Source organism: Augochlora pura, chromosome 4, assembly GCF_028453695.1.
Source record: "Augochlora pura isolate Apur16 chromosome 4, APUR_v2.2.1, whole genome shotgun sequence".
Lineage (NCBI taxonomy): Eukaryota > Metazoa > Arthropoda > Insecta > Hymenoptera > Halictidae > Augochlora > Augochlora pura.
In genome coordinates this window covers 21,663,723-21,689,661 of record NC_135775.1, presented here as the reverse complement: position 1 = coordinate 21,689,661, position 25,939 = coordinate 21,663,723, and the positions used below count along the sequence as shown (strand labels likewise).

General features: G+C 39.8%; 2 protein-coding genes across 10 annotated transcripts; one reads left to right on the top strand and one right to left on the bottom strand.

The window, feature by feature from the left end:
• Positions 1–142: 142 nt before the first annotated feature.
• On the bottom strand, positions 143–3,411 carry Dgt1 (KAT8 regulatory NSL complex subunit dim gamma-tubulin 1). 5 transcript variants are annotated; one of them, XM_078179033.1, is made up of 9 exons: positions 3,272–3,411; positions 2,931–3,014; positions 2,194–2,442; positions 1,933–2,114; positions 1,693–1,861; positions 1,148–1,463; positions 948–1,070; positions 738–878; positions 143–669 (listed from the first exon to the last, which is right to left on the bottom strand). In XM_078179033.1, exons 3-9 carry the CDS (start codon positions 2,433–2,435, stop codon positions 421–423), a joined length of 1,422 nt encoding a protein of 473 aa, XP_078035159.1. In that variant the 5' UTR covers positions 2,436–2,442; positions 2,931–3,014; positions 3,272–3,411; the 3' UTR covers positions 143–420. The 5 variants fall into 5 exon arrangements, with proteins under 5 accessions (XP_078035159.1, XP_078035157.1, XP_078035158.1 ...); XM_078179031.1 differs by having other exon boundaries at positions 2,944–3,014; XM_078179032.1 differs by lacking the exon at positions 3,272–3,411 and adding an exon at positions 3,109–3,227.
• LOC144469103 (uncharacterized) lies at positions 3,026–25,939 on the top strand. Of its 5 annotated transcripts, none has more exons than XM_078179024.1 (8): positions 3,026–3,070; positions 3,814–4,794; positions 6,988–7,198; positions 7,278–7,401; positions 7,554–7,599; positions 9,049–9,139; positions 9,235–9,432; positions 9,539–19,247. In XM_078179024.1, the coding sequence occupies exons 2-8, from the start codon at positions 4,649–4,651 to the stop codon at positions 13,004–13,006; spliced, it is 4,284 nt and encodes a 1,427-aa protein (XP_078035150.1). In that variant the 5' UTR covers positions 3,026–3,070; positions 3,814–4,648; the 3' UTR covers positions 13,007–19,247. The 5 variants fall into 5 exon arrangements, with proteins under 5 accessions (XP_078035150.1, XP_078035151.1, XP_078035152.1 ...); XM_078179025.1 differs by having other exon boundaries at positions 3,036–3,070; positions 4,231–4,794; XM_078179026.1 differs by lacking the exon at positions 3,026–3,070 and adding an exon at positions 20,998–25,939 and having other exon boundaries at positions 3,678–4,794; positions 9,539–12,481.

Here is a 25,939-nt window from a genome sequence, read left to right as displayed (position 1 = left end):
CCTTGCATAAAGCATGTTGCTTAATAATTTCATATTAAGAATGTTTTATCTATTTTTTTTAAAAGTGTTTATGAAAAGTTTAGGGAAAAAAAGTATAGCATAAAGACTTCAAAAAAAGTTTACGAACAATTATCCTTTTTATTTTTTAAAATTGATTAGTAAAAGGATTTTAGTGACATATTTACAAATGAAATATTTAACAACAAATATGACATACACGAATGGTTTCTGTTGTTATATAATATGTATTACCTATTAAAAATATTTTTTCAGCATTTAAGTAATCAATAAATAATTATAATAAAACGTTACGTTTTTCAATATTGTTAAGTAATACGACGATATCCAAGTAAGTTTACGAAAATTATCTAACAACAGATATCAATTGTGAACTGTTAGAGATCATAGAAAAATGTTATGTCATACAGAAACAAGGTCATCTTTATCACTCATCTGTGCTGATAAACTAAACGCAGTGTCTGTGCTAGCTTCGCTATTTAAGCTTTCATTAAATACTGGTTTTATGTGAGCAGCATCGCTCATTTCTCTCATTAACCCAGCCATATCGTCGTCTGGATCAATTTCTTGCATTTCACCCACTACGTCGATCTCCATAGACTGACTATCTGTTATTGACATCTCTGGCACTTCCGGTTTTATTTCCTTAAACTGGTTTAGATCATTATGTTTATATTGGCTTTACTCGTGATTATGATAAGAGTAATTTTAACATTTACCTTCATAGATTCTAGTTTACATTCAGATGGTAAATTCATATGGAAAACACAATTTGTATCAAAAATCACAGGTACTGGCTCATGGCATTCTATATCTGCTCTAACAGCACCACAAGCTTTAAATAAAACTTGATGTTGATCCTGTGAAAGTAATATGATTTTTATACTACTATTTGGAATAGTATTATCGTAGTAAATCAGAAATCTTACTTTAAGGATGTGTTTACGACAATGTTTTGCAGCAGGAAGAGTTCTTTCTCCGCATTTTACTCCTCCTTCTGTGAATATACATTTTGATACACTAGGAATTTTTTGTGCAGGACCTTCAGTTGCCTATAACCAAAATATTATTTTTATTTTACAATCGAAAAAAATTTTAGTGAAATAAAATCAGTTTACTTGCGCATTACCTGCGCTCTGCGCTCCAATGATTTTCTATACAGAATAGCCTCAACTCCACTCCGTCTGTGATATCGATTTAAAGCTTTTAATTTCTCATACATTTTCTTTTCTTTTGCAGTTTCCTTTGGTTGATCATGTATGGCACACAAGGTTTCCTTTTCCTTTTTAAGGCCATGTAAATATTTTCGTCTCTTTTCTTTCAACGTGTACTGCAGTCTTCTGTATTGATCTATATAAAGTGACTGTAATCGTATCAATTTTTCTCTTGCAATATATATCACCTCCTCAGCAGTAAAAATTCCTGCATGCCTTAAAAAATTAATACTATTTATTTGATAGAAATAAGTTCCTTATCTTTGCATTAAGCATCTACAACAGTTGAGTAAGTAGTATTGAGAATTTAGAATTTTAATTGTGCAAATTAAACAATCAAAGATCAAAAGTTTTAGAAAGATTTGCTCAAGCTAAAGCATGCTAGCTGATATTCTACAAGCAGTCGTATTTTTTAAATGCATTAAACACTGTTATATCTGCAGCATAATTTTATCCTTACTTTAAGGGATCTTCTTGTGCACTGTACAAACTTTCATTATCACTATCATCTAGATAACTCCCTCTTAATGTATCGCTTACTACAGTAGGTTCAACATCACTGTCCGAAGAACTTGCATAATCCAAAATATCACATCCACTTGCATTTACCTTAGTTGCATCTACCTCAGCTGAAATCAAAATACAAAACTAATGTTCACAATTCCAAAGGTCATAATACAAATTTTAATTTAATACTTACTGAAAGGATCTAATGCTTTGACTTTTCCTTCCTCATCTTCAGTATCTTCTGTACTAGAATCAGTTGGCTTAACGTAATGACTTAAATTGAGTAAAAGCATTTCAGGCGTCTGTGGCAATGCATGTCTTGATGTTGACTTAATACGTGCTATCTGAGCCTTTCTAGTGTGCTCAGAACAATATCTGTAAGAAATGAACAGTTTAATAAAGTGCAAAGAACATTATATAAAATAATTTTTATAAATGTAGCCATTCTACATACGAAATATCCCTTCTGTCCAACTTTGGTGCTGGGTTCTGGCATTTTCTGCCATTAGTATTATATATAAAACCACATTGTTTGTAAGGAGCATTTGTATCTTCCAAGATATGCTTAGCACAATAATTGTATCCCTCTAGACAAGGCTGTGTGCACTCATAAGATGTATATAAACAAACTTGCATTTGCTTTGACTTCTTTGTGGCCGTTGTAGTCACAGGCATTGTTTTTGGGATACGAAACATACCTTGCCTATGTAAAAAAATTAAAAAAAAAAATCAATTAAAATTAAACATCTCAAAAATTCATATTTAAAAAATTTCGAAATTAATATTATTTATATTATTATAACATACTACAAACACTTTCTATAAATTCTAATTTGCCGCCACTACTCATATCGGAAATCAAAACAAATACATTAATTTCGTTGTTCGTCAACATTCCCCAAATGTACCATCACCCAGTATATAAAATAAAAAACATGAAATATAAATTATCATAAATATATATATCTGCATTAATTTTTTAAAATACAAGTCTAAAGAAAACGATATTTGTAACAAGTGGTAGTTGGCCGCCATTTTGTACGTGGGATGTTGAATGAAGTTTCATTGATGTATGTACGGATTTCGAAAGAATGAGGCGGACATGTGATTGGTTTTTGTGAAAAATCGGTAAAAAGGGAAATCAGCGGGACTTGAGAAAGCCGCGAGACATAAATCTTTTTAGAAACTCACCGTGATCACTTACATCAAATCCTTCGGAACGGAAAGACAGTGCCAACCGATTCACGCTTGTCACCGTCAACGTTGTTCTGGAAACTTCAGAGGGGGAAAAAGATAATACAAGTGAAACGTAAAGTAGTGGCGATCGTGCCGTAAGTCAAAAAGATGCGAATCAAAAAATAATAAATACTTGATAGAGAGCACTGGGGTCCTTCGGTAGGACTGAGATAACGGGAACGCTACTACAGGGATAACATTGGCTGCGTGCACATACTACTAGCTGAACGAAGGTTGCGTCACTTCCGGGAGTTTAAAGCTCAAAAGTTCTAATTGATAAACTACGTGATTCATACCTGTCGGTAGACTGAAAAACAGTTCAGGTAGGTTATGACGTTGGTTGTAAAGTGTTAGCCGAGTTGGTTTTACGTTACGCACGCGTATTTACTGCTAACCAAACCGCAACGTGCCCACGATCGAAAGAATTCCTCTTGTACAAGCACACGCGTTCGTCGCACTAACCGTGACGACGTAATTGCATCTTTTTGTGCAACAGAACAACTAGCACTTTATGGTTCTCAGACAAGATGGGGTAAATTTCACGAGATTGCGTAAAACCGTCGCATGCTAAGTATCCTCTATATATTGTTACATAAGAGGTGGGACAAAAAATTCGATATCGTCGAGAAACGGTAGAAAGTATTTAAACTTGTTCAGAATTTGAGTATAATAACCTTTTTCTTCTGTAACCAACCTCATAGCCTGCCGGGAAAACAATTTAAACGGAAGTTGCTTAACACGGTAATATACACGAATAAATGATGCGTGCGGAGGATATTTCCGTGCAATAATAGACGCCTTACAACGTTGATTACCTTGTGTACCTAACATATTATAGATATATCGAGTTCTAAATCACAACCCATTCTAAGACCGTGTTTTAAATGCGTGAATGTTCCGAGAAAGTTGCGAGGAATAAACTACACGTAAAAAGAAAAGACAGAAATGCAACGGCCCCTATAAATGAAATTTTAAAGTATAAATAAATCCTGTTACTGTGATGCACTATCAAATAGACGATTTTATTAACTTATTACAATTATACAGAAAATCCTGTTTTGTAAAACGACTCTGCTCGAGTAAATAAAACGTCCTTAAAAGAAGGAATAGAAAACCAATATCGTAACGGTGTCAGGAAGTTCCGTTCGAACCTCTGTAAACTACGACAATCTATTATCACATAAATATAAAAGAGTATTGAAGCCTTTGAAGCATTTCCGAAGTTGATTTTTTCATTTCCTGCACGATTCCGAAGCAGTGCGGTGAAGTTCGTCGCGAACAGGAATAATCCGTCGTCGCCGAGAAAGAGAACTATTACCACTTCCGGAATTTAAAAATGGCTTGTCAACGCGAACATCCGAGTTACTTAACTATGTATTAAAAATCGACGAAAAGCCGGTGACTGTATTGTAGACGAAGAGTAACAAAATATTCTCCGATAGTTTAGGAGGAAAATCAAACAAAGAGAAAACGTATTCCCTTTTCGAGTAACGTGCGATTATGATTCACTGTGAAAAGTTCCGCTGCTATGACCTCGGAGTGGACTTTCCGGTTGGCATAGTGACGTGAAGTTTCCAACGTGTCGCGATCGTGTGCTTGTGCTTGCCACCGCTGCCGCCATCGCGACCGCCGTGAAGTGCGCATCGTTAGTACCGAGTTGTGTGTACATATAAATGGCGACTGACGAAAAATGGTACTTTACGAAAGAACAGCTTATAAACACGCCGAGCAGAAGATGCGGCATCGACGCGGATAAGGAACTGAGCTACCGGCAGCAGGCGGCGAATTTCATTCAGGATATGGGACAGCGGCTCGTAGTGTATCCTTTTTAACGAGTGCATGTTCGGTTGCGTGTTTCTCAAGCTCCCTTTCCCCTTGTCCCTATCAAACGTTCGCACGTTTATTCTATGATTTCTACTGATTGTAAATGTTTCCTTAAACGGTCGTGCACCGCCGCGATCCTTTTTCCTTACGTAACGATCCCTCGATCGTTCCGGAATTTCGAGTAAATGCGAAATACGTAACGTGTTGTAAACATGAGTGACGTGCGAAAGAGGAGGTCACGCGTCACGATTATCATTCTCCATATTGGAGTTCCTCGCGTTGTGTCCACAGTGCGTTAGAAATTTCGGGATTTTTGTGCTATTCAACCCGGTCGCGGTTAGTAAAGAATGTCTTTGGTGTGCGGAAACATCGGAAAAAGTTTTGTTAGCTGAAAGGAGGACGGGGAATAGGGTCATGGAAAGGCTGCATTGTTTGCCAAGCCAAGTTTGACAGTAGTACCAACCAAAGGCACGGTTTCTGCTAATATTCCTTACGCAAGTACATTTTTCTTCTATTTTCAGTTTATCTTTGTTTACGCATCATTGTGATGCGTCAAGAGTCAATCTAGCTTACCAGCGACAATGTTATCATATGTCTATGTGAAAAGCATTCAATGACTAATCAGCTCTGTATGGTTCTTATCATTGACATTGTTCTGTGATCGATAGATTAGTTGAATTCTTTCTTATTTGATCATACCTCGATCAAACTATTATTATAATGGAATTTCGACAACACTTTGTTATTATCTATTAGTGAAGAATATTTATGACTTCTTCGCATAATAACTTATTGTATGCAGGCCACTCTGCGTCAGGTAAGAGAAAATTCAAAGAATGATTTTTCAGGATAGTATAGAGTTAGAATAAAAGAGTTGTAGTACTAGTTTGATCTATAAGTTATTAACAGTCGAAGTCAACTGACAGAGGCACAATAGTTCTGTGTTTCTATTGTTAGATCAGAGAGATATTTAATTGTTAATAGTCTAAAAACAAATAAAATCACAGTTCTTTTATTTTTGATTTTTTATCTTTGATCTTTCTGTAAGATCACATAACAAATCTTTAACCTGTTGCCAAACATCCTGTTTAACTTTGAATAATACATTTTAAATTTATATTTATAAGATTAATTATTAGAATTTGAAATGTTTCATAGACGTTCCCTAATTATGGGATATAGTAACCATTTATGCTCTCTATAACATTTTTATGTTTCAGATACATGTTTGTCATAAAATTGTTAATTGCCATACTGGTTGTGAGAACTTCAACAGATTCTTCATATCATTTTGAATTAAAAAGCTATTCTTGGGATTATGGGTTCAGATGAAATTTATTTAAAGAATTATAATTTTAGTACTCCTTCTTCTGTTCTATAATATAATAGTATTCTTGTATTAATTTTATATACTCAACATTTAATGAATATGTAGAGTGCTGATCTCTTTTGTACTATTATCTTTTCTTTCTATTGTAAGTTATTTTGAAGTTTTAATTTATATATATTCCTGATAATAAATAATATAAAACAAAAAAATGTTGATAGTACATATAGCCATAGTATAATACAAATAATTAAAAAAATGAGCTCAGAAGATCTTTCGATAAAAGGCAAGAATACAGAACAACATTGTGATTTAGTCAAGTTTTTTATATTAATGTAATTTACAATTTAAATAAAATTTTTTAAGTATAATCTATTGTTCCCTCTATTTTCTAATCTTACCATTTAATGTAATAATCTTCTCATATCTGAATGTAGTTTATTACTTGCATATTTTTTTTCATCTTTTTTTATTTTATTTGATCAACCTAATATATTTCTAAATGTATATTCTATCATATGAAACATGTTTATTTGAGAAGAGTTCCATATATTTTTATTTATATTTCAAAACGTGCATTGAAAGCTTCGTACATATACTATGTCATAACATTTCAATGAACAATTCAGTATCCAATATTTTATTTATGTTTTTGTTTACTAGATTATTCAGTGATCTCACTAATAAACTAAGAAACAGTAATTTTTGCTATAACTAATTTTCAGAATTAAAAACAAGTGTTGAATAGCACAAATCTTCCTTCTAATGTGAACCACAAAGTGTACAATCACTATTATATTAAAACATAAAATATAACAGGCAATTTATTGTTCAATATTTTCCTTAACCGGTCTACAACAGATCGCAATTATGTATCAACACAGCAATAGTGTACATGCACAGGTTCTACGTATTCCACTCGCTGTCACAATTCCACAGGAATGCAATAGCAGCTGCAGCACTATTTTTAGCAGCAAAAGTAGAAGAACAGCCGCGCAAGTTAGAACATGTTATCAAAATGGCACACATGTGTCTCCACAGAGATCAGCCCCCACCTGATATCAGGTCCGAGGTAAGATTTACACAATCAGTACAGAAGCTAAAGTTAAATCGTTATCAATATCATTATCTAAATACATATTCATTTATAGCAATATCTTGAACAAGCTCAGGACCTGGTTTTCAATGAAAATGTCCTACTCCAAACATTGGGGTTTGACGTCGCCATTGATCATCCCCACACACATGTTGTTAGGTGTTGTCAACTGGTTAAAGGTACATACACCAATAGCTTATTTTGTGATATTGTTACTTTTCTTTTTATCGTTTAAAGTTATTGTACTACATTTAAATTTCAAGACAAGTTTTTATTTTATAGGTGTCTGAAATTATAAAATTCTATTAAAGTTGTACACGTTTTTTTACAGCGAGCAAGGACTTAGCCCAGACTTCATACTTCATGGCATCTAACAGGTGGCTACACATTATTTCCTAGTATCTCTTACTCTTAGCAGTCTTCTGGTCAAATAGATGCCAGCTGGAGCATATTTCCAAGCTAAGACTGTCAGGCAAATAGCCACTGGCGCAACATTCTGACCTGTTTTGACGTGAGAAAGCAAAGTAAACGTGAAATGAAATTACATAGAATTTTTTAACTCGTTCGCTAAATATAAACAATGCTGTAACAAGAACGAATTGGAGAGACATTTGAAGATCTTGCAATATACCATGATAGCACGATAAAGTTTACTTTGATTTCATGCATTTTCTCAGTTCTAATGCGAATGTTTAAATTGTCAACAGTAACTTTTGGGGAGGAATGTTGCGTTGCAGTCGCGGTAATGTCTGATTCTAAAGAGAACGTATGCCAAAGCGAAACGAAGTTTATTTCGTAAACTAAGTTCACGATGAGGATTGCTTAATCGAAGGTAAATGAAATATTCTTAAGGACTGATCGTTTTCTCTTAAATTACGGTATATTGTCAAGTTTTTATTTTTATATTTACATACACTTATTTTTAAGCTGTAGATGCACAAAACAAATTTGAAAGAATGAATGAAATGAATGTGGGAGCAGTGATGCGATGAATGAATGCATAGAGATATGTAATAATTAAAGAAAATCGGAGGAAAAATAGATGCGTTAATTAGAATTTATCTATGCTACAACTTTTCATGTAATGGGATAAGTAGGTTGAATCACAATCTGGTCCCAGTTCATTCAAGTATTATTTAATGATAAGTACGAACGATCATTAAATAATACTTGAACAAATGATTGCATAATTAGTTTGGATCAAGCCTTAATCTATTTCTGTTAAAAAAGACGAAGTAATTGAAAATGTGGAAAGCTCTTGCAAATCTTTTTACTTGAAACAATACGTTCTCTCGAGTATATGGAAATATCAAATGAAAATTTTGATAATTTTAGCTTTTTGGTTTTTTTATATATATAACGGAATATGGTACTATTGTTCACTCTATCATGGGATTATGTTGGGGCAAACTTCGGTAAAATTTGTTACGATACAACAGAGTGTCGTAGGACATATACTGACAATTACGTATTTAAACAAAAATTTCATATAAATATTTTTGTACAGCTAATCACGAAAATGGAGTGTCTTTGCATTAGCATGTGTTCTTTTCTCACTGGTTTGGAAACGTACTCTTTGGAATTAAAAAAGATCGTACTCACAGACTGAAAAAACTTCTAATTGGAAATAATGTTAATCATTTTGAACGAATCGTAAGAAATTCGTCCTGGTTTTATCCCGATATTACCCATGTTTAATGGAACTTGTACTTCACCTTTTATAGTACAGTTCTTTTTATGCCTTGGGTTATATTACATGGAACAGTCGCTGGTACACGAGATTTCGAAGTTCTCTATAAAACTTATGAAATCATTTTTTTTTACAGTTTACATTTGACGACGATGTGTCTGCAGTATAAGCCAACGGTAGTCGCCTGTTTCTGCATTCATCTCGCCTGCAAATGGTCCAACTGGGAGGTAAACCATTAATAACTGCTACTCAACACACTATTAAGCTTTTAGAAAATAGTAAAAACAATTTATACTGAAACGATGAAATGATTTCCACGCAGATACCACAGAGTACGGAAGGAAAGCATTGGTTCTGGTATGTCGACAGGAGCGTCACCTCTGAACTTCTTCAAGAGCTTACTGCAGAATTCCTCCATATATTTGATAAATGTCCCTCGAGATTAAAGAGGAAAATCATGAGCATATCCGCCAATCAAAGTCCAAGCATCAATCATCCTAGTTTACCAAATTCACCTTTTGTGAGTATCTTCTTCTAGTCATTTACACTTCATTTACCTCTAACTGTATAATATACAGACAATCTTCTTTGTGAAAGAAAATGGTTCCACTAAGTTTCGTTTGCAGGATGCGGAGCCCCGTAAAGTGCAGTCTCCCGCGACAACAGCCGATGGTGGGCCAACATTCCATACGAGTCGACCTCATCACACGGATAAGCAAGAAGATAAGAAGCAGCTCGGTTCTGCTCCGACAAGACCACCGGTCGATTATCGGGAGTATCGCGAGAAGAAAGAACGAGAACGCTTAAGCAGGGAGAAGGTGTCAGTTCCGACAACAGCCACAATGACCCATGGTTCAGACATCAACATTCATCATTCACATCATCACAAACCTGTATCTAGTACAAACGTGTTGAATAAGCATCCGTTGCCGCCTGGACAGAAGGCGCTTCATCACAATCATCATCACCGACCAGAGGTAAAGGTCGGCCAGCCGGTACCGCAGAGACATTCGAGTGGTAGTCAAGCTAGGGAACCAAATCGCGACCCTAATAGGCAGAGGGTACAGCGGGAGTACAATTCGTCGGGCGGTATGAGTAGCAGTAGCAGCAGTAGTACTCTTCATTCACATAGCCACGCAGTGCCGAAGGAGCCGAGCGGGGATAACTCATTAACGGATTCGTCGACACACCGATCGGAGGTCGGCTCGTTGCAGGAACCAGTATCTCATGGAGCCATGCAGGAGAAACTTAGTAATAATAACCATAGTGTGCATAGATTAAGTGGCGTAGAGAGTAAGCATCAGGGTCACGACAAAAGGATGTATGACCCGAGGCATAAGCCGGTGGAGCATCGAAAAGACAGCGACCAGAAGTCTTACAAATACACGGACCCGTCAAGGGTGGACCGGCAGAGAAAATCTGATTCCTTGGAGCAGAGGTGCGAGGAGGTGAGGAAGATTATCGAGAAACCTTTATCTCTTCCAAAGCCGACATTGGACTCATCCTACGCTCCCAATGCGCAGAAACCGACACACCATACTAAATACAATCAACAGGAGAAGCTGCAAGTCAACGCAGTGTCCGTCGATGGGAAGTTGATGGTTCCCCAAGGCTCCTTCACGCAAGAGAAATCCCCGACAGGTTCCAGTTCGTTGCTCACCCAGAAGCCTCTGTCTTCGAAGACTGCATCTAATCAGCATACGGCTCACGGTGTGTCACAGATACTGAAGGATACGATCAAAAACGGTAGCTCTCAGGCGTCGAGTCTGGTATCTTTGAATAATCTCGACGATCCGAAAACGGAGAAAAGGCCACGACACGAGGAGCATGACAAAAACTTGCCCGAGTTGCAGCAGGGCGTGTTGCAGACGCCGCCGACCAAGCATAAGTCTCTGTTCAGCCCGGAGAAGGTGCCGACGCCGCGGGAGTCGCACTCGCAGAGGCCTAAGTCTAAGCAGAAGACGCCGCCCTCGGCGGCTAAAGTTCCTAAGCAAGAACGCGTGTCGGACACGTCGATAGGTTTTAATTTAGTATCGCCGTTTGCGAGTCCGCCGGGTTTGCCTCAACCAGAGACTCTTATAGGAAAGCGTTCATCGAGCGAGGTCTTGGCATCGTCGCACAAGAGGCATCGTTCTGGCAGTGCGAGCGAGGCTGGCCAACCGGTCAAGGTGAGGACGGAGGACGCGTCCAGCTTCGAGGCAGCCAAGATGCTTGGTAAGGTGCCGGAATTGATCCAGCCGATTAGGGATAATCCATCAAACGGCAGGGCCAGCCAGATCGTGAACGACGTTAAAATGCCCGAGCTGATCAAGCCATTTGACGCCGAACCAACGATGCTACGGTTCAACGCAGCGCAACACCAACAAGCGTTGTCTAATCAACAGGGAATGACTAACGGTCTGGACACAATGAAACAAGAGTCTCAGGATTTCCAAATAAAGAAAGACTCGTATAAGGCGGACGTGAAGAAGATCGAGCAGCAGACCAAGACAGACTATCTGTCGCCGATGAAGTCCGCGCAGAGTATAAGCGCTCTGCTCCAGGAGCCATTAGCGCCAATGCCGTCCCTCCTTCAGAACATTCAGCAGTTTAACCAGACGATCGCTCCGCAACAAATGCCCCACGAAATATTCCAGCCGCAGCACATGCAGCAACAGCAGCAACAACAACAACCACCTCCGCAACAACAGCAATCACAACAGCAGCAGCAACAACAGCAAGCTCAGCAACAGCAATCTATGTCTCATTCGATGCTGTTAACAGAGCATCAGATCCCTGTTCAGGCCCAATGCTTGTCTCTGCCGACGGTCAGCGAGCCGGTGATTGCCTCAACCGTGGACATAAGTGCGATCTCCGGACCGGTACAGAGTAGTACAGAGTCGATCATCTCTGTGCCGACGTCAACGACGACTTTAACAGTCCCGGCGCCAGTCGAGGAGAAGAAGTCGCACCACCACAAGAGTGAGAAAAAGAAAAAGGAGAAGAAGCTTAAGCACAAAGACAAGGAAAAGACCAAGGAGAAGCACAAGCACAAACACAAGGACAAGGACAAAGAAAAGCATCGAGAAAAAGACAAAGAGAAGGGCGGAGAGGAAGCTGTGTCGGCAGTGCCGATCAAGATCACGATACCGAAGGACAAGCTAAACCTGAGCACAGAGTCAACTGGCAGTGGTGTCGGCGGGAATCAGGTGTCGATCGACAAGAACAAGTCGCCGCAGAGCACGAGCATCAAGATCATTATACCGAAGGAGCGGCTGAAGGGCGCGGAGAACGTATCAAGCTCGCCGGCGCCAGCCATGGTACAGGGCCCGTTGAAGATCAAGATCAGGACGGACGGAATGTCGCGCAGCTCGACAGGCGCGTCATCGACGACGAACAGCTCGAGCAGCTTGGTGCCGGAGTTCGCGAACGAGAATCGGAAACGGGAGCGGGCCGACACGAAGGAAAGTCCGATGACCAGCCTGCCACCGTCGAAGAAGCAATCGCAGATGTCCTCGGCGGGATACGGCCAGCACCGGCCGGGCGAACGGCAGAACGGCAGGCACTATAGTTCGGGCAGCAATAACAAGGTACGTGGAGGCGGTAGAGGCGGCCGCCAGTATATCGGGCGTGGTCCACCACCAGCAGGATCGGCGGGCCATTACGGTGCTCCCGGCCAGCGCGACGGCTACTATCAGCAAGACACCTACAATAGTAACAATGCTCGTAATCCCCATCATTCCCATCCGTCGTCCGGCCGCGGCGATCCAGGCTACTCGAGGGGTGGCCCTGTGAACCAGTCTCAACCAGACTCCTTTTTCTTCGCTAATTATCCACCACCCCCGATGTACAACCCCGCCGGATACATCTACGAACCCGTCATGTACTATCAGTACCAGCAACAGTACCCGATGTATCCGACGGGGAACGTGATCATGACGCCCGACGGCGCCATCGACACGTCTGTACCGCCGCCATCCCTACCGCAAAACATGCGACAAGGTCAGAGCATGATCCCTGTCCCGTCTGCTCGGCAGGAACCCAAGACACCGCCACCGTTGCCGAGCGGACCACCCCCTAGTTCCTCGCCCCCGCCACCCCCGCCACCGGAATAACGTTCGTACGGAAATCCTGTCTTGTAGTGGACTTTCTGAGGTAGTTTCCAACGTAGCGTTTGCTCACCCAGCCACTTCTCGATTTTTCGTTCTACGGTTCTATCTCTTTGATAAGTAGGCTCGCTGGATAGCCCTTTGGAACGTCTACGACAGTTCGATAACAGGCGTTCATTGTCCACGAACTGCTTCGGGTTATCCATCGAGCTGATACATATTCTATCAGTTTTTGCTATTATTGGAGCACAGTGTTACAATGGAGAACATTTTAATGATTATTATTCATGTTTAAGGGATGAAATTGATTCTCACATTTGGACCGCTTAGTGCACACTTGTTAATCAGATGAATTCCCTGGAAATTTGTTTACATGGGCGAATTCAGCATCAACCCTCTATTTTTTAAGTCTGTGCGAAATGTATATAACATGCAAAGGGGTTGAAAGGACTTTGATTGCAAAGATGTGATAAAGTAAAACAAGACATAAAAAAAAATGCAAATAAAAGAGGATAATAGTTGAATAGTTTGTCAGAAATGTAATTTATACATAGAAACGGAAATTACGTTTGAGGATTATTTTTGACCCCCCCAAAATATATTGCTGCTCCATGAAAGATATAGAAAACTACTGATTAAAGTCACATTGTTGCAAGGAACACTATAAATTAGATGAGCACTTTGCAACAACGTCAGTGAACAGAAAATCGAGGAAAGTAAACAGCTATTCGACGCTAGAACCACCGATTGCTAAAAGCGAAGTTCCTAAAATACTATGCAAAGGGTAACAAAATCCTGAAAATTGACGCTTACGTTGATCCATTCATTTAATAATTTTCTACAAAGTCATCCTTGCAGCTCGAATAACCATAAAATAAGATAAAATAGGTCACGACCGATCCGGTGGTTCCAGCATTGAACTTGGAAAGGTTTGAAAAAAAAAAGAAAACTGAAAATCTTCTCAACGAGTTGCAAACGAGATCAAACGAACAGAAGCGAAGAGGAGAAGTGGCTGGACCCTCTCACCTAGCCTCTATCCCCCCTTCTTCCCCCTTTCCATTTTTTTTGTGAATGGTAGAAGTAGCAGCATGCCGTACGATCTCTATCCCCTAGTGTAACGGATATACCATATTTCGATCTTTCCACCTTTGTACCTGTAGCGCATCTCCTTAGTGTAGTATTCGAAATGAGTGTGGGAGTGTCTTCGTCGAAGAACGAACGCGGAAGGCCGAGGATCCTCGGGATTTTAGGACCTTGTGGAAGGAGAGAGAGAGCCACGGCCACACGAAGACGACCGTCGAGACAGTGTGTCGTGATTTCCGTTGAAGAGTCGATATCGGTATCCGGATTCGGTTCTTTCGATAAATTAGGGCCGAACGAAGTGCTGCCGGTGTATCGATGGGGATACTTCTAGGGAAACGTATTCGCGAAGATTACTTAAATCGTGGATTGCGTGAATGTCCGGGGGAGGAAGTTCGCAGCGAAAGTTAACGACGGTTTTGTTGAGAACGAAGCACTGCCAGACAAAACAGAGGGGGGGGGGGGGGGGTAGCTGACTTCCGGTCACGGTTAAACGTGCCGGTAGATCCTAACGACGTGCTCAATCGCGAGAGATAGGCCCTTATTTTCAATTCTTCTGTTTCTTTCCTTACTATTGTGCCACCCCCTCCCCGTTTCTTTGTAATATCAACGATATCGAGTTTCAGGGTGGTAAAATTCCTTTGCTGGCAAAGGGTTATCGACAGATAGAGAGAGTCGCGTTTAAAATAAAGAGAGCGAGCGAGCGAGAGAAGAAAAAAACGAAAAGACGAGAAGAAAAAATGATAAACTTACACAAAGTTACTTAAAAAAAAAATTATATCATATACACACAGATACACGGTCGTGCGAAATCTGTATACACGAAATAGAGTAAATAGTATACGTGATCATAAGTGTATTAACTCGGTGTGTGCTCGGAATTGTTTACGCGTTTGTAAAATTATGTTTGTGAACACGTTGATACGCGCCAGTTTTAGGTGATCCACGAGGGTTGCTTCGCGATCACAGAGTGTTTAGAATGGTTCCTTTCATGACGAATCATTCGCGAGAGATCCAGAGTTCCGGCATCGTTGCAAGACATGATCGACATGTTCGAACGATGCCACTTCTGCACGATTTTAACCGATTCTTCTCATCTTTTCTTTGTATTTGTGACCGATGGGTCGTTTCTGCATACTTTTCCGATCGAATGGGAGCAGCGTAGACGGGTAGAGAAGTTTATATGCTAGTTTACAAGTACTGTGTGTTCGCGAAAAGAAGGTGCAGCGTGTTTGCATTACCGCTTCTGTCTTCAGCCAATAGGTGTAATAATAGGAGTGACAGTAAACTGCAGCAGAATCGGCATTCTAAACAATCTGTGCCTTCTTCTGGCGAACGCGCAATAGTCCCGGTAAATCTACCAGTTGAATAGTTTTCTGGTCGGTTCCGCTTTGCCTCCGGTGTCGAGAAACTCGTGAGTTACGGTTAGTTCGGTAATTAATCAGGTTACCCAGAATGTTAACACTTAGCGACGGAAAGAGGATGGTAGGTTTCTGTAGACATTCGAGATCCATTTAGATGGCCAGCAATTTTTCTAGTTTTCGAAAGCCGGTTCATCTAATGAATTTCGCGAGTTAGTTGACGCGAATCATTGGGGTGGGGCTGGGTCTAAATGTGACGCCAACGTGAGCCAATTATATCATTTTTACACTGTTGCATTTAATTACGGTCAGCTTAGAATGATTAGGAACGATACCTCGGAGATCACTTTGTCAAATTCAAGATTTAATTGTTGATTTCAAAACCACGTTTTTTTATGCGTTGGAACGTTTATTTTGTTTTTCGTAATACGTTTGTAGAAAGCTTATGAAGGATGCCTCTTTATGGCTGTTGGTTTCTTAAAATTATATTGCTACGCATCTTGGAACGAAATTAGTTGCGAAACATTCGATTGGCTGGAATGAAAATTATTTTATGTTCTACGAAAATGTGCAATACAGCTACTAATTGATTGTTACGTATATAATGATACTAATTGATTGTTACGTATATAATTATACTAATTGATTGTTACGTATATAATTATACTAATTGATTGTTACGTATATAATGATACATGTACTCGATTTGACGCGATTTGATGAAAAGATAGAAACGAAAGAGTAGTCTGTAATTTTTTTATGTCTCCCGCGAACTCCAAAACGTATTGGAATCATTCGATATGATCATCGTCGGTGTCGAAACAGTTTAAATGATCAACAAAACCGGACCGTAGCGTACCTTAACAATCAAGTTTCTCGCGTTCGACCGAGCACGGAGGCCAAGCACGATCGACCACCGGAGAAACGAAAAAGAAAAAAACAGTCCATTCATCGTGCAATTAGTTAGGAGTTCTTCATTCAAGATTTACTTTTTTTTTTACACTTCTGTATAATACAGTGCTTCTGGTTTGATGATCACCGTGCGTGTCTCGTGAGTGTATGTAGTTCGTTTTTATATATTTATTTGGAGTATTGCGGCGCGCATGGGACCTTTTTTTATTCTTATCAATAGACGTACACGTAATTACACACGACCACACACACACAAAAACACAAATATATATGCATATATATATTCACATTTTCGACAATATATACGGAAAAAAAATGGGAAACAAAAGTAGGAATTAAATCGTTTCTATAGAAAGGATATTATCTCAGGAACGCGTTGAAACAGAAAGAGAGAAAGAAAGTGAATGTGTGAACCAGAGACAGTGTGACATTAATATATATATAAATAAATATACATGCATATATGTACATATATAGATATATTTATATATAAATATATACATATATCTATGTATAAATATATGTAAGTATATATATATACGAATCTATTTAGAATGCGTTTATATATAAAACATGAATGAACGGCGCGTGTCATTTGTGGTTGCCATTTTTTTGTGACGGACAAATCGAAGAGAGGTGACGAAGAAATGAAAAGAAGAGAGAGAGAGAGAGAGAGCGAGAGAGGAAAAGAGAAAGATATTCTTTAAATCGTGCCCGCTAGTGTTAAATAGCGTCTCGATGTCATTGTTGTTGATTGTTATAATTATTGTCACGGTTAGTACCTACTACTCTCGACGTAGATCATTTACATGTGTACTGTGTGATTGCTATATGATCGGTCGCCTCGTTTCCCCCAGGCCTTTCCCAGCGGCAAAACAGAGCCTATATACGAACGCGTCGAAAATCACTATGGTAATTTTTGCGCGCGGGAGGGTGAGGAAAAACTTGTATGCTTCTCGGCGTCGAATAGATCTTTTTCGCGACAGATCTGGGTCCAGCGCGGAGTATTCGTTCGTTCATTGTATAATCGATCCACTTAACAGGGTTGTTCAAAGCAACCGGTGAGAACAGTCCGAATGATTCAGGAAGAACCGCTGGGAATGATCGTGCTCCGAGAGATCAAGAATTTATCCGCGTGCAGATATATCGGTTCTTCTTTCTTTTGTTATTGAACCATGTTGTTGGCTGAACGTGCACGTAGGAAAATCGTTCTCGATTGCTCGTCAGGATCGACGTTGTTTTAAACAAATCCCGCGTTCTTCCTGGATGGCAAAAGCAACGAATAACCTTTTAGGTGTTTAAGGACCTTTATCCTGGCCTTAGATAGTGACGGCGTTGTAATCAAGAACGCGCGCGCGCGCGAGCGAGAGAAAGGGAGAGAGTGAGTGAATGTGCGTGTGTGTATGAGTGTCCAGAAAATGTGCAGCAGCAGTGTGATCAATGAATCGAAAGGCTCGATAGATCGAACGGGATCGGCCTAATGACAGAAACAAAGAAAAAAAAGATAAAAACATTTTGTGCAATTGTGGCAGTCGTACGAAGACAAAATAATTGCTAAGGTAAATTATGTAGGTTTTGTACTCTCCGATGGTGGGATTAAAAACGAAAAAAAAGGATTTGAAAGAAAGAGTTATAAATACTATATATATATACATATATAGATACATATATATATTATTAAAATATAATTAATTAACGATTAACACGAGCCCACGTATGTGACCAGCGATCGATACGAGTGATAAACGACTAAACACAGTTTTACGGACGTTGAGCTACGGAAGAGGAACGCGGCAAAGAACGATGTGTAACAAATTGCGAAACACTGCATTCAATACTGTACACAATGTATAATCAACCACTTGTCGCGTACGTTGCCTGTTTCTTTCTATTTTTTCTCTTCTATGATGATACATCTGCGTTCCACGGTGTAGAAACGCGAAGTCGCTCGCGCTTTTCACAGGATAATCAAACACGCGAAAACACGGAAAGCAATCGTCGATCATCGCGAGCACCGTCTTATCGTTTCGTTGTGATAGAAAATGATATTGTTACCATATCGGTAAGCTCCACATCATCTGCCTAGCCATTTCTTGTAACATTCGACCATTTACCATCGCATTCGCATCGCTGAGAAAAATGAAATACAATGACTTCGTCTCATCGATCGTTTTTTACAGCATCATTCGCGGCCAGTGCACGAAGTCGCAATTATCTCGCTGATAAATCGTTAATCAATTTTTATAAACGAGGGTTTCAATGCTTTTGAGTTTTCTACCGACGAAGATTGTTTCAAAAAGACTGGAATTTAGATAGATCGAACGATCGAAAGATCGGATCTGTTCGCAAAGATTCTTAGCAACGATAAGACGGTGATTGGAGCAATGACGAACGACAGTTGTCTCCGCGATTGCAGATCGCAAGTTCGAGCGATAATCAGCGTAGCCTATACGTAATTTGCATATTAAATGTGATTATTCTCCTGGCGTGAAACGATTCTCGTCGACCAATCTCGCAAACGATTTACGCCGTTCACGGGATCCCACGTGGGTCACAGTTGGTCCACAGGTGATCGAGCTGTTTTCCGTTTCGCGGTTAGAGAAAGGGACGCGATCATGGGCCACCGGTGACCCACTTGTCTCCCCGAACGTGGACAAGTCCGCGTCATTCTCGCCGCGGGAACGGAACGCGTTCGCAAGTGGCAGAAAAATGGCGTTCGCAAGTGTGGTACGACACCGCGATATTATTATACACCGTGGAAAGGCAGATGGTTACCGTGAATTCCGACTGTTTGTAGACCGTTAATTATCCATTACAGGGACCGTACGCGTCACGTGTTCGACCAAGAAAAAAAAAATAAGCATCGCAAATAAACGTTCTGTGGAAACGAAAAGTACCTTAGTGATTATTTTGTCTCTTTCTTAACACAACACCATATATATATTATATATATATATATAAACATATTTATATATAATTATATATATATTTACGTATACATATATATATAAATATATACTTATCCAGATATATGTATGTACATACGGCGCACACGTATCCGTACATATATTATAACTAGGTATAAAACTATATATATATATTTATACGGTATATGTATAATTTTTACTTTTATATATATGTATATATATATATTTATACATATATATAACATATATATATGTATATATATATTTATACATATATATAATATATATATCGCACATCATTACTCGCCGCATCTTTTTGTGTACTAACATTATATATCACACGCTATCAGTATGTAATTTATGATGATCATGCGTACGAGTCGGCCCATTGACACACATCATATACCGGTCCCCGCCGATTAGGATGGCGGTAAATTAAGTCGTTTTCGTTATGTCTCGAATTTGCTTGGTGGAGGGTACCTGCGATGATCGTTCTCGCCATTGTTATTATTCTATCATCGGCGCTATTGTTGTTGTTACCTCTGTTGTTGTTGTTGATGTTGGCGTTGTTGTTATTATTATTAGTATTATTATTGTTGTTGTTGACGTTTGTCACGTATGTGCGTGGGTGTGAATTTGCATGGGCATGCGCCGCGATAGCAAGCTTTCATTTGTGTTGCGTGCATGCGTATACAGTTTTTAAGATCACGCTTTCGACATGCGTCTCTTATTCGACCTCCTTTTACGGTGGCTCACGTTGCCAATGGGAATCAGGATGACACGGTTAACACACGCGACACATTGGGTACTCTACGGGGTTCGTTATCATCCGGGTGCTTGAACAGTTGCAACTAAAAATTCATTATACCCCTATTCACCTGATTCCTGTTTAGGCGATCGTTCCCGTTCATTAATTACGTAATTAGCTCCACCGGCTCGAAATCCATTCAGACGTCCGTCTAAAGGATCGTCGTCCCCTCGAGGACAAGCGATCATCGATTTTCTCGTTTTTTCTAAGTTGACTGGAATCTTCGTGCATTTGCGAAAGCACAAGCAATGTAAAAAAATAACAATTTGCTCAAAGATCCGCAGTCTGTTAATCATGAAATAAATAGTGGAACAGACGAATGAAAGCATCCTCGCGGTGGTCATCGCGGCACCGCTGTGATGAAGATGGCCGATACCACCGGAAACCGCAGTAATTAGTCCAAAATGGAGGAACCTCCGTTGCCATAATCGTACTACACCTGTTACGATTCGATGTTATCTTTTTTTGTTCACGTTCTATCGGTTCAAGTTCCTAATTCTGTCTTCAATTGAGCAAGGTTTACAATTTCAGAGACAAATCATTTATTTTTAACCCGTTTACATCATCAAAAAGAATAAAATCTAACGATCAAACCAATTAGTTTGCACAGAATTACTTGAAGTGGCCAGTGCACACCGCCGATACTTCACAATTATTTTCTTTTCTTTTATATGATAAACAGACGCTTTGGAACTTTTAATGATGCAAATGGGATAAGAAAAGAAAATGGTCCTCGCACGGTTGTAAATAAAAGTAATGGAAGAGCATTTTCTAAAGAGGTTTGCAGGGACATATTACTTTAACAGTCACTTAGTTCTTTCAAAGCATCGACATCAGCCGACAGTGCGTAAATACCCTTCCGCCATTCAGTCACGGAGCAAAGTACCACATTTCTGTTTGTATTTTCAGGAGAAGCATTCGTCTAGCCACCATAAAAGCTCCAGCAAGATGTCGCAGTCGCAGCAGTCCCACGCAACGTAGTATTCGGACCCCGGTCGAAGAGGATGTCGGTAAAAGACAAAAAAAAATACTGCAAGCGAAATGTCTGCGAGCTGCGACAGCGATCGGATCGACGTCCAACCGGAAGCCTCCATCTTTGCTTGCCCTTCGTCGCACGCATCGGATTCGCATGGAGACCCTCGAAAAAAGCTGGACTTTCGTTGTTAAATGGCTTTCAAAGAGAAAGAAGAAAGAAAACAGGACACACCCGATGGAAGATCTCTCCCGAGGCCAACGACGACAGACTGTTCGAGCGCCACTTTTGGTACCGCTCGAACGAGGAACGATGCTTAGCGCACTTAGATTAGCCGAAGCTTAACGCGAATCGATCAGCGATTGACTGCTTCCGACTAGAACAAAAGGGGAGGGCACGCAAAACGGGAAAGATTCTTATACTCAGGAGAAAAAAAAATAGGTACACGATAAGCTAAGAGTAAAGAAAACTTCACTTCGTCCTCGATCGCTGGATTACGCGCCCGATCCAAGCTCCGTTTCCTACTCGTGCGTATTCAATGTATGTAACATAACTTCACGCGAACGTTTTCACGTACACCTCGGGATCGCTACCATTTACAGTGGTCCGTTTATTGTTAGTTGTGAAATTAGTTGTATAGCAAGTTGGGAAGAGAAACACCGTACCAAAAAAGTGGCTACATCCCCCAAAGCCGTGCGGGGAGTAGAGGACTCCATTTTGGTCCGTCAATCGCCGATCTTTTTTCCATTTTATTTTTAGTCTTCGTATTTCCTTCGTAACGTCGCGCGACTTTAGTCGAAAATGTGCGAACATTTTCGAGAAAGTACCGGTTAGAGCGCAACTTTAGGATAAAAAAACGTATAGTTTGAATTGAAAATCGAATTTTAGACCTTCCGGGCTTCGATCCCGAGGGCAGCTACGACCCCCCCCCCCATTTTGCATTTGTTAACCTGTTCAACTGCCACGTTTATTTGCATCGAATGAATAAGGGACGATGCGCCGCCATTCTCACGGCTAGTAAATTGATCGTCGATCGATTCGTCAAGCAGGGACGTACACTGCGAACGGTTAGAAATGATTTTTGCATCCGGCCCGACTAAGCACGCGGACAGGGATCGTTCGTTTTCATCGTGATCTTTAGCTGAATTTTTCCGTTTTCTCGCATTCATTGTGCATTTAATCCTTTTTATACCACGTTCTCTCTCTCTCTCACTCACTCACTCTCTCTCTCTCTTTCTCTCTCTGTCTCTCTCTTTTCTGCAACCGAGAATCCGAAATTCTTTCCGGGAATCTGTTGATCTCGATGGAAGCAGACACGCACCTGTCTCGTTATTGCTGAGTCCCCATAGCGCCTCGACGTGTACCTAAAGAGCGAATTGTTCTTGATGAGAGCGTGTACACACAGGACAGACAGACAGACGGACACAGAACGATAGAAGACGGGGGAAAAAACACCCCTTGGTCCATTGTCCAATGATATTTATTCGTGCCGTTTTGTTATGTAAATAGCCGGACAAATTGCATAATATAATAGTAAGTAATTCGAATTATACTATCGCCATTTAGTATAAAGGACTATAGATAAAATAATTAATATTATTGTCAGACTGTAAATAAAATTATTTTGTATGCCAAAATAAACCAAATGAAATGACTCGACACACAACGGTCACACAGTCTCGCGTTACAATACACGTTATGATGATACATGTACACACACAAAAACACAGAATGAAGACTGTGGAATAGGGAAACACATGCGGAAGCGTGTAATCATATACTTACTGGTAACGATTGCAGGTGGTTAGTTCACCCAGCAGGACCGAGTGCAAGAAGTTTCGAAGACAGTTCCTCCTTTAGACCAATATTGAAATCTCTTAACACTGTAGACAGTCCTGAGCCCACAAAGAACGTGTTTGTGGTCCCACTGGGTTAACTGAACAGCTGTGTCTTTACTTATAAATGTTTACTTGAGAGTATAATGGGGTAGCAAAGTGTATTCTTAATTATACACGACTTAGGACAACCATTTAGGATTGTGAAGTGGTTTTCGACTTGAAAAGTCAACATATAACTTAAACGGTTGTTTCGTGGAACATTGTTAGTACGTCTTTCGTTTAACTGTTCAAGACAGTAGAGGTTCAATAAATGAACACGCTGAGTTTGCTACCTCACATTCTTACCTGCAAGTATTCATTTCAGTATACGGTGAAGCGACTTGGCAGGACCACAAGTGGAACCTAATTATTGTAAAGGAAGAATGCTATACGAAGCATATTCTTCCTAATTCAGTCTCTTCCTTAGACTACTTCAAACAAAAGGAGCTTGAAAATCTTTTTCTACATAATAGTTGAGTTACGTTGCTCCGGATGTTTCGTTAGTCTCCCATGAGATTGTTACTGCTTTGAAAAGATTAATTAGAAAGAAATCAATCATAAATGCATTTATGAAACACGAAAGTCAGTTTTTAAGAAGAACCGGGAAAATATTTAAAAACGCAAATGAGGATCCGCTGATGGTTCCGCTGGATTCAAGTCGCTGTACTCATGTCGTTACCTTCAACACACGCGAAAAGAAACGTGGTACAAGTTACAGTTCGCGGCATCGGACGAGACAACACACGATATCTTAACGAAGCATGCGCATAGTTAGCGAACCACGGTTTAATACTCGCAGTTCCGTTCACCGTAGGTCGATTATTTTTTAAGGGAAAGAAAGAAAAAAAGGGAATCGAAGAACACGCCATCCCTTAAACCTTCGTGCGTATTGTACCGGAAGCAAGGTGTTTCGTTACCATCGGTTTTCCATAACGAGGCACCATTATACTTCGTAATCCGAGAGCGATTTCCGTTGTCGCGTCGACGAAAAGAAGAACCGAGAACAGCGGAGCATGCGTGTCCCCTTAACCCGTTCTATTATTAATAATAATTACTATTAAAGTATTGATAAACCATTAATCACGATTATTATAATAACACCGACGCAGACCGACCCACCAACGACACACATGGAGATACACGCGCGCGCACATACATATGTACATACCAATTACATGTAACGATAATGATAACGATAAGAACGCGAAACGGTGTAAAATCGACCCCATAAAGATCGTTCAAGGATGTTCGAGCGAACCTCACCGCCAGCCACCCCCATAGCCATCATTCTTCTTCTTCTTCTACTTCTTCTTCTTCGCCAACGTTGTCGTAATTAATTCATTAATTCTTTCTGTGCATATTGAGGATCGCGTCGATCCCCTTCTCCTGCTAATTATTTCTCGATAGCGGGGCAGAAATGAGAAGGTACAGGGACATGCACGAGGGAAACAAATGATTGCGGAGGATACTTGCGGATACAATTATGTGTATTTATTCTGCGATTTGTCAGATTGAATTGTTAACTTGCAAGAGATGCTAGCCAAGCGATCTTCTCCGCCTTTTAGAGTATTTATGTACAATCTCACGAGCAATGCGAATTTCATATTTTTCGAGTGTGAAGCGAAAACATTAGATTTTTATATCGTTCTATAGATTATATAAAATATATAAAAAGCTAATAGTTATGATATTTCAAGTTCGTATTTCACGCTTTGAAAAATGTAAAAGAGAATCCACTTTGCTCGGGAGGTGAACTGATATAGATTGTAGAGCCGAAAGAAATGTTCAATATTTATTTTTTTAGCAGACATTGTTGGTATCTAAGGGTTGAAAATCGCCCAGAATACAAGTGATGCAAATCCAGTCGTTTATCTCGGAAAGTATTAATTGTAGGACGTGTGCACTTTAGTGTCGTATTCATCCATGTAAATACATTTTTAAACAATTCTTTTGTACAAAATATATTGAAGAATAAGATCTTTTTGCAAATTTCTTGCGTAAGTGTTGGTTTATCTTAAGATTAGACAAACTTGTGATCTCTCGTGAATTAGAACTTTCACGTTACAAGTTCTAGATAAATTACAACATTGAATTTCTCGTTGCAGGCTCTAGACTATAGATGATTCGGAATTATTAATTTAATATCGTAGGCCCTAGAATGAACAAGTCTGGTTTGCAAAATCTACTTCGAGTGACATTTTCATCCCTAAAAACGAATAATGTCCGTTAGAAAATTCATGAGATATTGTTTTTGGGTTGAAATTACATTAGAGGGGGGTTGATTGGCTAACAGCCCTTGCCAGCGGATCGTGTAATCGATGTCAAAAATGCCTTCGATGCGTTCGTTCAACGAAAAAAAATGGTACCGTTAGCAATAAATGTGGGGCGCGACAACTCGGCCCGATAAAATACCACAATTTTGCTCGTCGGTGACGATAATGCGACGGCTATTTTTCATTCTTATTAGAAAACGGATGAGGAAGGGAACCGACGAGTCTATTTTATCGCGCCGACCATATGTATTTTCGTATGTCCCGTGGATGAGAGTAATTGAAAGAGCTGATCCTTCTTGGGAGGCTGCTAAGCTGTTTGTGTTTTTCATTTAGAGTAATAGAACAAAACGAAAAAAAATAACAAAAAGGCGAGATCGGGGCGAGAAAATGAGAGAAAAAGGAATAATAGTAGAGCGACGTTTTCTTTAGACATTCTCTTGGCTGTGCGGTACAAGCGACGTTTATTGCTAATTGTTTTTCCCAGTCAGCGGATAAATTGCGTGATGAAACCGTTTCACCGTTCGACAGGAATTTATTGTTAGATTGTAACGAAATGCGACGGTGTTTCATGGTCGCGAATTTTTCCATTTTCGAAGATCGAAACGGACACGTTCGAGAATCAATTTGCCATTTCTAGAAAAAGGCCGAAAAAAAAACAAAAAGGAAAGGGAAAACAAAGCAGCAAAATGTCCGAAGAGAGATTCTCTTCCGTTTCCTTCTTCGAAAAA

Bases quoted from the DNA above. Each gene is read 5' to 3' on its own strand.
- LOC144469103 (XM_078179024.1), top strand. From the start codon at position 4,649: ATGGCGACTGACGAAAAATGGTACTTTACGAAAGAACAGCTTATAAAC. The intron at 7,402-7,553 runs GTACATACACCA...GTTTTTTTACAG, and splicing joins GTGTTGTCAACTGGTTAAAG to CGAGCAAGGACTTAGCCCAG. The intron at 7,600-9,048 runs GTGGCTACACAT...TTTTTTTTACAG, and splicing joins TACTTCATGGCATCTAACAG to TTTACATTTGACGACGATGT.
- Dgt1 (XM_078179031.1), bottom strand. The intron at 879-947 runs GTAAGATTTCTG...TTACTTTCACAG, and splicing joins GTCGTAAACACATCCTTAAA to GATCAACATCAAGTTTTATT. The intron at 670-737 runs GTAAATGTTAAA...GATCTAAACCAG, and splicing joins GTAAACTAGAATCTATGAAG to TTTAAGGAAATAAAACCGGA.